Source organism: Labeo rohita, chromosome 3 (assembly GCF_022985175.1).
Source record: "Labeo rohita strain BAU-BD-2019 chromosome 3, IGBB_LRoh.1.0, whole genome shotgun sequence".
Classification (NCBI taxonomy): Eukaryota; Metazoa; Chordata; class Actinopteri; order Cypriniformes; family Cyprinidae; genus Labeo; species Labeo rohita.
In genome coordinates this window covers 24,173,840-24,186,710 of record NC_066871.1, presented here as the reverse complement: position 1 = coordinate 24,186,710, position 12,871 = coordinate 24,173,840, and the positions used below count along the sequence as shown (strand labels likewise).

Sequence of the window (12,871 nt, the reverse complement as noted above, 5' to 3'; positions counted from 1 at the left end):
GTCATTTTTGATTAGTAACATGCATTATTAGGAACTTCATTTGAGGCTGAATCACACTAGTAGCTTATGCATGAAGGCAAAGGTGATGTGTATAACGATTTGTTAAAACTTTTCAAAAATATACATTAATGTTGAAAAGTGATGTTTTTGATGTATCTTATGCTCACCAAGGCTGCATATTAAAAATATTTAATACTTTAAAATGTAATTTATTCCTGTGATCAAAGCTGAATTTTCATTATCATCATTACTCCAGTCTTCAGTGTCACATGTTCCTTCAGAAATCATTGGAAGGCTACGTTCACACTGTCAGTTTGGGATTGACAACCACATTTACTTACAAGTGTAAGTCTTGAAATGTCCCATTCACACAGCAGCTTGCAGTTGCATCTCGAATACTGTCTGTAACGTGCAAAGGGAGTCAGAACTGCATTCCTTACTAGTAACCATAGCAACAGTGACCTAATATCAAAGATGGCGACGTCCACAAAACTGTAAGTTTTATCACTCTTTGACACAAGAGTCCAATCGAGCCGCGAGTTCATTCATCAGACCTTCATTAACCGACAGCAGCTTTTATATTTGAGTGAAGAGTGGAACATTTGAGCCACGCACGGAACACAAAACGGACAGAAACAAGAGATTGAATATAAAACTTTTAGATGACACGCGGTTACCCTAACTGTCATGAACCAGAAAAAAATAGTCCAGGCAGAGTAAGACAAGACGAGCGCTTGACATTAAAAAGTATATAAATTGTATTTTTTTTATGTAAATAACCAATCATTACGCTAGGTAAGATCCTTCTTCCTCAGCTGGGATCACTTACAACTGCATTCGGGATCATTTGAAGCCGCATTTAAACTGCAATTTGGAAGTTCAAAATCGGGGCACCATATCAGTCCATTATATGGAAAAAAATTACTGAAATGTTTTCCTCAAAAAACATAATTTCTTTATGACTGAAGATAGAAAGACATGAACATGTTGGATGACAAGGGGGTGAGTACATTATATGTGAATCTTTGTTTTGGAAGTGGACTTCTCCTTTAAGGACTCAAATACAGCACTGGCAATCAAAATTCTGCTGCTGTGTGAACATGGCCTAAAATGCTGTTTTGTTTTTTGATAAACATTTCTAAATATCAATGTTGAAAACAGCTGTGCTGCTTAATATTTTTGTGGACACTGTTACATTGCTTTTTTCAGGATTTTTTAAATTAATATAAAGCTCAAAGGAACAGCAGCAATTTGAAATGGAAACCTTTTATAACATTATAAATGTTTTTACTTTAAGTTTTGGTATATTTAATATGTTCAATTACTGTTAATTACTGCCATGTCATGTTTTTTGAGGTGTAAATTCAGTAGTATCCTGGCTAGCTATTACCTCCATTTTAGCATCTCTGTGTGTGTTTTGTTTGCAGTTATTAGCAGCTTCTTCTTGGCAGTTAAAGCCTAGCTACCGTCGTATATTTTCAGTTTCTCATACAGCTATTTGTGTACTGTACTGTTAGTCATTTTGGAAGAAAGAGCAAAAGAGTGAAAAAGTCACAGCAGGTATTTTGAAAAAGCAATTTCTTCATGCGCAGGTGTATATTTTCCGCTAGACTGTATGTATATGAACCTGTTTTTACAGTTTCTATTCAAAATAAACTGTAGACACAGTTTCCTGGTAACCTCGGCGACAGAAATAAGCACACTGACATATGTTTTCCTTTTTTTTTTTTAATATATATTTCCATAGCAACCAGATACCAAGAACATCTTGCCTTAATACCACAGCACATAATAATAGTTTTCATAGCTGTCAGTTGCACGTTATCATCTCACCATCTTGGAAAGCTGAATCTGTCAAAACCGTTGGCTTCTGCGGCATTAACAGCATGCATTTGAATGGATTGATAGGGAAAAGACTGCATGTGTGAAGAAACACACGCGGTTTGAACACCAATTTTAGTTTCTCTATAAAATAACTTGTGAATACAGTAACAAGTTCATTTGTTGTGTAAATGATTTTCATTTTATATGTACCTGCAGTGATATTTGTGTGGCCTGAACCTGCAGCACTAAACAAGCAAATTATATTGGCACCCTTGGTAAATATGAGCAAAGATGGCTATGAAAATAAATCTACATTCAAAAAAAAAAAATCACAAAATGCTAACCCTTCATTGAAGTAAAACAATTAAAGGTGGGGGGAAACTTACATTAGAAATTAACATTTTTCTCCAGTGCATGTTGGGCACAATTACTGGCACCCTTAGAAATTATAATGAGTAAAATATCTCTGAAGTATATTCCCACTCCAATGACTAGGAGTATGATACTGTCCAGCCATGACTTCACAGGATCATAAATATGAGGAGCACAAAGGCCAAATTCCCTTAATCATCCATCACAAGGAATAAAACCAAAGAATATAGTTCTGATGTACAGAACAAGACTGTTGAGCTTCACAAAATAGAGAGTGGCTGTAAGAAAAGAGCTAAAGCCAATTTCCATCATTAGGACAATAATTAAGAATTCAAATTAAACTAAAGATGTTACAAATCTGCCTGGAAAAGGATGTGCACTGTAAAAAAAAAATTCCGTAAAAAAACGGAAAAAGTACTGGCAGCTCATTACCTGGACTTTGTACCGTAAATTTACAGTCTGTTAATTTACAGTCTGCCACTGGTAAAAAAAACAGGTCTTTTTCTCTTTCAATGGTGTATATATATATATATATATTTATATAAAGCAAATAAATCCAGCACAATATACAAATTGAACATGGTTTATTTTTAGTTCATGTAAACATTCTTAAAAGTGCATTCAATGGCTTTTGTTTGTCTTAAGTGGGTTAGCACTAAACAATATCAAATACTCAATTCATTTAACAATGTGTCAACTCAGGCAAAATGCCTGTATTGTAAAAGACAGTTTAGCTTTAAATGGTAACAGACAGAATTAAAAAAACATGAGCCGCTTCTTCTGGGTATTTGTAGCTCACAACCACAACAGTGGTCATTAACTTCTTGAACGACAGCAATCTTGAACTGCCCATCACCTTAAACACAAAAGACATTACAAAATGACCATATACACAACGACAAGCAGTTTGAACACACCTTATACACACAAGGATGATAACACGCAAAAATAATCAATCCAATCATTTTGGTAACGTTAGCACGTTGTGACGTGGCTTCCGACGCATCAGACAGCAAACAACTTCACATTGTTGTGAAAGTCAACAAAAGAAATTACTCAATAACTATTTTCTTTCTGATACTTAACACTAATGTTAAATAAAACTGTTAAAACAGAATACAAACCCATGATAAGAATGCAGGTGTGCTTGAGATTTACAGTACAGCAGCAATCACGTCCTGTCATTAAAAAAGAAAACGAAAGAAACACAACGGTCATTTTGACATAATGTCGTGTGCATTTGTCCATTAGAGTGAGAAAGATAACTCGAGGAGCTGACGTTACCGGACCGCTGACCTGAAGCGGCTACCGCGCGTCAGACGCCTGTTTACACAGTCGCTTCACAGACAGCTTTGCTAATTTCTGTTTTATTTTACGTTAAAACAGACAATAAAAGGTCAAAACTTACCTCATTCGGCAGAAAACTCCACGAGGAAGATGCACAGCTGAGTGCACGGCTCCGACGTTCATTTGCCAAACAAGCCAGACAGCAACTAAGTTAACCTTAGGTAAACAATTTATGTGACATTTAACTCGTTTACCACGAAGAGTATATGAAAAACATGTTTCCCAAATTCGAAAGCCGACATTAAAATGAAACTTTGACCGAGAAACTCTCCGCGTCTTCTCTTCACTGTTTTCGCGCCTATGTAAGCCACCAACGTTCTTGTTCCCACAATGCAAAGCGTAATTCAAAAATACGGAAAAACACCTGTAAAAACCAAAAACGGAAAATTTCCTTTAATTATTAGGGTATATCGTACTGTATTTTTACGGATTTACAGTGTGTGTCTATATCGTTCTAATGCACACTGAGGAGGAGAGTATAAGTGTCCAAAGACTCTCCAAGGATCACAGTAGGAGAATTGCAGAGATTAGTTAAGTCTTGGGGTCAAAAGATAAAAAAAAATTCAAACAACAAATACATCACCACATGTTGTTCAGGAGGGTTTTAAGAAAAATCCTCCTTGCTCATCCAAAAACAAACTCCAGCATATTCAGTTGTCACACACAACTTGAATTTCAAATGGGAATTGCTTTTGTGGTCAGATGAAACAAAAAAAGAGCTTTCTGGCAGCAAACACTCAAGATGGGTTTGGTACAAAAAGTACCCCATGTCTATGGTTAAATATACTGCTGGATCTTTAATGTTGTGGGCTTATTTTCCTGCCAGAGGTCCTGGACATCTTGTTCAGATACATGGCATCATGGATTCTAGCAAATACCAACTGTTAGAAGTTCTATAATGAGCTGTGGATGAATCTTCCATCAGGACAGTGATCCAAATCAAACATCAAAATCAACAAAAAAATGTGTCACTGAGCTTAAAATGAAGCTTCTGCCATGGCCGTCCCAGTTGCCTGACCTGAACCCTATAGAAAATGCGTGAGGTGAACTGAAGAGAAGAAGCACCAGCGTGGAGCTGGGAAACTGAAGGATCTGAAGAGTTTGTGAAGGAATGGTCTCTGATCTCTTGTCAGGTGTTCTCCAAAACGCTTCAGGCATTAAAGGAGAAAACTCAGAGCTGTTATCTTGAATAAAGGACATTGCAATAATTGGGTGCCAATAATTGTGGTCAACATGAACTACAGAAAAACATTTATTTCATAATGAGATTTTCCCCCTACTTTCCATTGTTCTAATTCAATGATAGGTTAGAATTTTGTGAATGAAAGATTAAAAGGATAAACAATGCAGATTTATTTTCAAAGCCACCTTTGCTCATATTTACCAAGAGTGCCAGTATTAGTGTATTGCACTGTATATATATATATATATATATATATATATATATATATATGTGTGTGTGTGTGTGTGTGTATTTTGTAGTCTTATGTATGAGTATGACTGTTGCCTGAAAAGTTTTTGAGCAGAATTTAAGAGCACGGTGTTCTTTATAATGGTGACTTCATGTCTGATTTTGCCCTTTTTTGGGCTTGATCTAGCTCTACAGGTTGATGTTAAGCATATTTCTGTTTCTGCATTTCGAGTAGTATAACACACAGCATTCTTTCTAGCTTATCTGATACCACAGACAGATTCCAGCCCGTGATAATAATAAACATTAAAAAGCAGGCAGACAAATTGGCAATCTCAAGTACAATCTTGTATGTCAACTGTAACAGAATCATTTTATATCAGTAATATCACAGTATGAAATAATATTAGCAACAGATGAAGCAAAACCCTATCAGATATCAAGTGCTTTTCGCATATGTACGCATATCAGTTCAGTAAGTGTATGAAATCGGATCCCCCTGAATAGTTTTATTTGCTCATTTAGGAACCTCAGTCGCTTCATATTCTCATGCTCTCGTCCATTTATCTGTTCATTATGTCAGTGGCGCAGATGCAGCACTCACACCAGGCTTGTTCTTTGTGCTGAGGTTGATGGTGAGGTCATGCATCTAACTTAAGCTTTATTTATAGTTTCTCTGCACCAGTGCTGTCTATTGATTCTTACACAAGCAAGGGACAATTGAACGCATAGATAGATGAATTGCTTTGTGTAGATGTGTAAAGTGTAATATGATATCGATCAATTGCATGTTTTCCATGTCTTTAACAATGTTTAATAATGGCTTTCCATTAAGACTACTTAACAAGGCTCATCTGAATAGCTGTTTATTAATGGGGAACAATTACTCAAATAAACTGAGCTTCAATTATTTCCACTTGCCTTTTGTTTAGGATCCATAAGCAGAGGCCACCATAATACTTCTTTTTACAAATACACTCATATGCACCCACAGTCAGTCGATTCTTATATAATCTCCACCCCTGCAAAACTTAGGTGATATGAATAGCAAAGTTGCCATGGAAACAGTACACACATCTTTTAATTTTCGATCAGTGATCTAAAGAATTCAGAGTAAAACAGGATATCTATAATTAGCTTGCTAAAGAGAAGGCGAGAATGAGCAGCACATAGTGTTCTATATGATAAACATGAACTTGAATTTGTTTGTACATTTATGAAAAGCAAAGCAAATGACTTTTTACATCTCACCATTTTCCAATTCTTTCCTTTGTGTGTCTATATTTGGTGTGTACAGACAGTAACTTCCTGCTGGGAAATGCTCAGGGGAGTCGCGGGTACCCCATCGTGTACTGTTCGGATGGGTTCTGCGAGCTCACCGGGTTTGCACGTACAGAGGTAATGAAGAAGACATGCACATGTCAGTTCCTGCACGGACAGGAAACGAGCGAGAGAGTCACTCAGCAGGTGGAGAAAACCCTGGAAGGACAGAGAGAGTTCCAGACGGAGGTCCGCTATTACAGGAAGAACGGTAAAGACCATTCGTTGTGTAATTATTTTTTTAGCAGAACTTCTTAAAATGAGAAATAGTTTGAAATGTTTATGTTTTTAAAAAAGAGGTCTCTTATGCTGACCATCAAAAATACAGTAAGAATAGTAATAATACCATTTACAGTGCCTTGCGAAAGTATTCATACTCTTTCATTTTTTTCACTTATGTTAAATTGCTTTAAATTACTTTTTTTTCCACTTCAATCTACACTTGATACACCAAAGCACAATACAGGGTTGTGAGAGCTTTGCATATTTATTAGACATAAAAAACTGAAATGATTCCAATGCATAAGTATTCATACCCTTTTTCTGGGACACTTGAAATGTAGCTCAGGAGCGCTCATATTGCTTGTCGATGTTACTACACTTCGAGTAGAGTTAAACTGTGGCAAATTCATTTGAATGAGTATGATTTGGAAAGGCACACACCTCTCAGAAAAGGTCTTATGGAAAATGCATATTGGATCAAAAACAAAGCCCTGAGGTCAAAATAACTGCCTGTAGAGCTCAGAAACAGGCTTGCGTCAAGGCACAGATCTGGGGAAGAGTTCAAAAAAAATTCTGCTGCATTGACGGATTCACAGAAGTATGTAGCCTCTGTTATTCATAATGGAAGACGCTTGGAACAACTAGGACTCTTCCTAGAGCTGGCCTCTTGGTCAAACTGAGCAATTGGCTAGACTGGTGACCAAGAAGCTGATGGTCACTCTAGTTGAGCTCCATAATCATATGTAAAGATAGGAGAAACCTACAGAAAGACAATAATCACTGCAACACTCCACCAGTCCGGTCTTAATGGCTGTGTGGCCAAACTCAATCCTCTCCTCAGTGAAGACATAAGAAAACCCACTTTGCAATTCCAAGACTGTGAGAAACAAGACTCTCTGGTCTTGTGCACCTCAATTCCAAGCACTAGCAGAAGCAGTAACAGTAGCATCCCATCAGTAACGTGTGCTGGTAGCAGCCTCATGCTGTGGGGCTTTTTTTCAGCAGCAGGGACTGAGCTTGAGAGGTGAAGATGTGAGGCTAAGAATGGCAGATAATTGCCAAATGCAGATATGCAAAGCTTGTTGCATCATACTCAAAAAGACTTGACTGAGTACTGAGTTACGGGTATGAATACTTATGCAATGTACTTATTTAAAAAATTTTTTTATAAATTTGCAAAGTTGTCACAGATCTGTTTTTTTTTTTTTGCTTTGTCATTAAGCATAACATAAGGCTGCAACAACAAAACATAAAAAGGGGGTATGAATACTTTCACAAGACACTGTAATATAACAGTTTTCTGTTCGAAGTCTATTAAAAAAATCAACATTGATAATAATAAGAAATGTTTTTGAGCACCAAATCAGCTTATTACAATGATTTCTGAAAGATCATGTGACAGTGAAGAAGACATAAATTACATGAATTCCTATAGAAAACTGTTCTTAAAACATTTAGTTTTTCACTAACCACGCATAAACGTTGTTTTCTCAAAAACACACACATGTAAATTCATGTTGCTTACATATTATTGTAGCCCAGTTTGTGCTGATTACAGTGTAACCAGACTTTAGCCATGAGTATGTTTTTTAAAATACTGAAAAAAGCACAAATGTCAGGGCATGTAAAAACTTCTCCAGGGCCCCAAAACACCCTCAGACCCCAGAGGGTTAAACTGTAATAATATTTTACAATATTACTGTTTTACTGTATTTTTGATTAAATAAATGCAGCCTTGGTGAGCAAAAGAGACTTCTTTCAAAAACATTTTTAAAAATTGTTACTTCAAATCTTCAATTCATATCTGGAGTTTTCATAGTTTGCGTTCTGTGACTCCAGGTACTGCATTCTGGTGTCTGCTGGACATTGTTCCTATTAAAAATGAGAAAGGAGAAGTGGTTCTTTTTCTTTTATCCTTCAAAAACATCACTGACTCATATGGCAAATCACATCCTGGCTCCACCACAGAAGGTAACTGATTGGCAGTAAGCCAGTTTGATCTGAATTATAGTTGTTCTTTTGTAGTTTCGGCATCTGTAATTTTGACACTTGCCATGTGTTTTTCTGTTGTGTTAGAGGATGGTACTCACAACAGAAAGTCCGGTCGAACTCATCTGAGTCAAGCTCGCGAGCGTGGCCGCAGCGTCTTGTACCACCTGACATGTCAGTTCACCAATAGGAGCAAGAGGAAACTGCCAAATGTAAGTAGATATGAAAACCACAATCATCCGCACTCACCTCTGTGGAGGTTTTAGTGTAGTAAATCAGAATCAATATTGTGATATATTGACTGATATGTTGCACTTACAAGTAATCTGGTATCCAGGTTAAATTAGTGGGTGTCAAACATGTTTGCTAAAAATCAGATAATATGTATTAAAAAATGTTTGCTTTCTCTTTTCCCTATCAAAAGTTTTAAGCATAAACCTTACAAAATGTTGTTTAATATATGATTACAAACGCATGCTTATGCTTCAAACAAAAAACATAAAAAAAAAAAATAAATAAATAAATAAACTTAAATACTTTAAGAAATATATATTCTGTAAAATAAAAACTCTTTATCATACACAATTTCTCATGCAAGTAAATTCATCTTATTTTAAGTAGTGTTTTTTTCCCCTGGAAAATAGATGAGAATAATGATAAAGAAAATGTTTTTTTTTTTTTTTCAGTCCAGCATATGAAGTTGAGATTCTTGTTCTCTGCCATTATGTTCTTTAATGACTGACCTTACAAACTGTTGACACTTTTAAAGAGTAAAGGTCCTCGTGCTTCCAGCTAACAAGATGAAACAGAAGTCTACTGTAGCTGTTAAAATGAAAAGGTCAGCCTCATTTAATGTCTGGAATTGTGTTGATCTAGCAGAATGTTCAATATTTACGTCCAGCTGACGATACTTGCTTTCATAAATAAGAATATCAAACAACAGCCCTTTTGTACAGGACAATCAGTCCTAGGAAAGAACACACCATTCCCCAAATCCTTACAGCTCACCGAACACCCACCTCTAAATGCCTTTTAATAAATTATATGTAAACAACTGGTTTTGGATATAAAAAAACATCTATTGAATGTTCAGTGATGGAGACATGACTCACAGCTGCATGAAGCTACAAAAATTCAAACATATCCATGAAAGAATAAGAAGCTGGAGTTAGACCTTAGTCGAAGTGAAAACAAATTAAAACATGTCTCAAAAATAGTTCTTCCCAGGAGGTTAGAAAAGTTTGGACTGTAAATACATGTTAGCTAGGGCTTGATATGGTACAAAATATTGAACATACTATACTTGTGTCTTAAAGGAATAGTTCCCCCCAAAAATGAAAATGCTGTCATTAATTACTCACCCTCATTTGATTACAACCTGTAAGAAATGTAAACAAGTGTAAACTTACTGGGCTACTTCATCTGTATATCCGATTTCGAATGAGAAGAAATCTATAAGGAATGCAGCGATCTGTACGTAAAATAACTGATGAAACGTATTATTATTATTATAATTATTATTTTTTATCACAAACATTTGCACTGCAAAAAGCAGCAATTATACCTTTTAATGCTGACTGACAACCATGTTAGCTTGGCATGAGGAAAAAAGTAGACGGGACGCTGCACTTTTGCTTGTTGTGTGACTAACATATTTCTATATTTTAAATAGAAGCAGTTAAATTGTGAAAGTACACAATATCCATATGTATGCAATTTCAATACTGTGGCCTTTGTGTAGATATTTAAAGATGGCCATCTTTAACTTAATTGTTGATGTAATGGTAACACTTTACAATATAGGTCCATTTGTAACATTAAGATTGATAAAATTTGTAGAATAGAAGTATTGTTCCTTGTTAGAGTGCATTAATTTCAGCATTTACTGATATATTTTAAAAAGTTCAGTTGCTTTTGTTAACATTAATGAACAATGAACTAACTGTAATGATCAATATATAATATTAATATTTTTATTCATTTACAAAGTATGGTTCAGTAGGCTACTTTTTTTTTTTTTAAATAGTAGAGCAATATTTATTTTCCGTAAAAACTATCGGTCAATTAATCGGTATCGGCCAGTGTGGTCCAACGTAGTTATCGGTATCTGTAAAATCCAATATCGGTCGACCTCTAGTCTCATGTGTCTCAAATGACAAAAGTTATAAACAGAAATATTTGAAATCAAAATCTATTGGAAAAATGTTGATTAATGGTAAAATATTGATTATCTGATCTTTATTTGAACGATCAATTGTTAAAATTATAGATCGCTCTTGTACTCCATGCCTATTTCAATGGCTGCGTGAATGTATTTGTACTGTATTTGTCCTTGTTCTGCTGTCTCAACTTCACAGTAATAAGTTATAAGGTGATTTCTGTGAATTTGCAGTCTGTGTTGAATGTGACACAATAAAAGGAATAATGGCAAGAAAGTTCTTTTTTTGACACGTCCTTGTAAACTGCAAGCAAAAACAAACATACAGCATGACCTGTGTAGCCACATTCCCAAAACTAACAACAACGAGCCTTTTACAGAATATTTCAAAAATATAATTCAAATCAATATGAAATACTGTCATGTGTAACTTACAGCTTTAGCAGAGGAATATACGTAAAATATACTCAAATGAATCAGAATCGAGAACTTGTAAATCAGAGTCAGGGAACTGAGGAGATTCTCTTGTGGTGAGGTACAATTAGCATTAAGAGCTGCCCTGGCATTTCACAGCAAATGTTAAATGTTCCTGCTGTGTGTCATTATGAGCTGTACCTGCACCTTTCCTGAATGTCTTAAGCTTTTCAAATATTCTTTCTGAATGCAGCAGGTGTGGAGAATCAATGAGCCATTTATTTCTGACGGATTCAGGAAGCAATATCAAAAGTTAGATACTGTAAACCTTTTGATGTGTTGCAAATGCCTTTCTAGTATCTCCAGGGCAAATGATTTAATCCACATTTAGATTTTTTTGCACTCACAAACACGAAACATCAAGCGCAGAGTTCTATGAACTAGCAAAGCGGGGTGTTTGATATCACCAATTACTTTTTTATGAGAAATATGCAGCATTTCCGTCAAGATGAGAGTCTGTGAGATTTGTTTTGGAGACTTCCTTCTGTGAATATCTTCATTTTTAATTTCGAAATAACTTAAAGTTAACTTTATCTAGTTCAGATGGTTTTGCCTCTTAGAACAAAACTTCAGCAGAAGGTCAATCTGTGGTAGCAGGGTAGACCACTTCTGTTTGTCATAACCAAGTGTTTTAAAAGGTTACTGGTTCATGCTTAATGTAACGAGAAACAATTTCTATTAGACTACTATTCTTTTTCTTTTTAATGAGGTGACAGCACATGCACATTGCGCATTTGAGCATGCTGGGTCACCAGTTAATTTAAAAACTCCAATAACACGGGCACAGCGTGGCCCACATTCACACAAAAAACGTCGTGAAGACTATTTGGATCAGCCGTGATTAAAGTCAGAGTACTACAGGCTAAAAGGCTGAGAATTACTCAGAAGAAATTGAATGCGGCCTTTATGATTTATAGCAACACTCAAATCACCAACTGCTGAGAAATAATTTGCTTGCGCATGAAAAAAGAAATGCTTCCACTTAAGAGGCTGTTAGTAAAAATGACATCTAAGATTATATCCTAGTTTCAAACTGCTTATTTTTCCTGTAGTGTGTAATGTTTGTCAGTGTAGAAACAGAAATAAAAACACGTTTCTTTTCTGTTTTTCACAGAATGTTTTTTCACAACCAACTCTCCCGGAATACAAGGTCGCGTCGGTGCAGAAATCCCGCTTCATTTTGCTTCACTACAGCGTGTGCAAAGCACTGTGGGACTGGTTGATCCTCCTCGCGACATTTTACGTAGCAGTCACTGTCCCATACAACGTCTGCTTCTCCGCTCCTGATGACAGCGAACCTGACAACCCGGACTGTGACTCCGCCTCCAGAACCACCATTGTCAGTGACATAGCTGTGGAGATGCTCTTCATCCTCGGTGTGTGGTGTGATTGTGGAAAACTATGTCCTACATCTCCTTTTTGGGGTTCATTTCCACCTCTGTTCCATTTTTAAAGTGTTAACTTTCGACATCTGCAGAGCTCAGAGCTACTTTCACCTTAAACATGTTAACGAAGTGACAATCACACCTTCGTTCCCAGCCGAGACCATCTTTTCTAATCCACACACGCAGTATAATCTGGTTTTTAGCATAAAGCATAGCATAAAACTAATCATAATAATAATAATAATACGGAAGCCCCACTGTGACCTGAAGCCAGTGGTAATTTAATAAACCTCACGAACACGGATGTGGTAAAATAATTGGTTGATGAGACTAAATGTACCGTGGAATAGAGATCTGCACAGAACAGGA

At 36.1% G+C, this 12,871-nt stretch overlaps 1 protein-coding gene across 1 annotated transcript in view; it reads left to right on the top strand.

The window, feature by feature from the left end:
* Positions 1-12,871, top strand: part of kcnh4a (potassium voltage-gated channel, subfamily H (eag-related), member 4a) — a 39,365-nt gene that overhangs the window by 5,654 nt on the left and 20,840 nt on the right. Inside the window, exons 2-5 of the mRNA XM_051097794.1 lie at positions 6,252-6,485; positions 8,336-8,467; positions 8,573-8,697; positions 12,232-12,493. Of these exons, the coding sequence (XP_050953751.1) occupies positions 6,252-6,485; positions 8,336-8,467; positions 8,573-8,697; positions 12,232-12,493 (753 nt within the window). The remainder of the gene's footprint in view (positions 1-6,251; positions 6,486-8,335; positions 8,468-8,572; positions 8,698-12,231; positions 12,494-12,871) is intronic.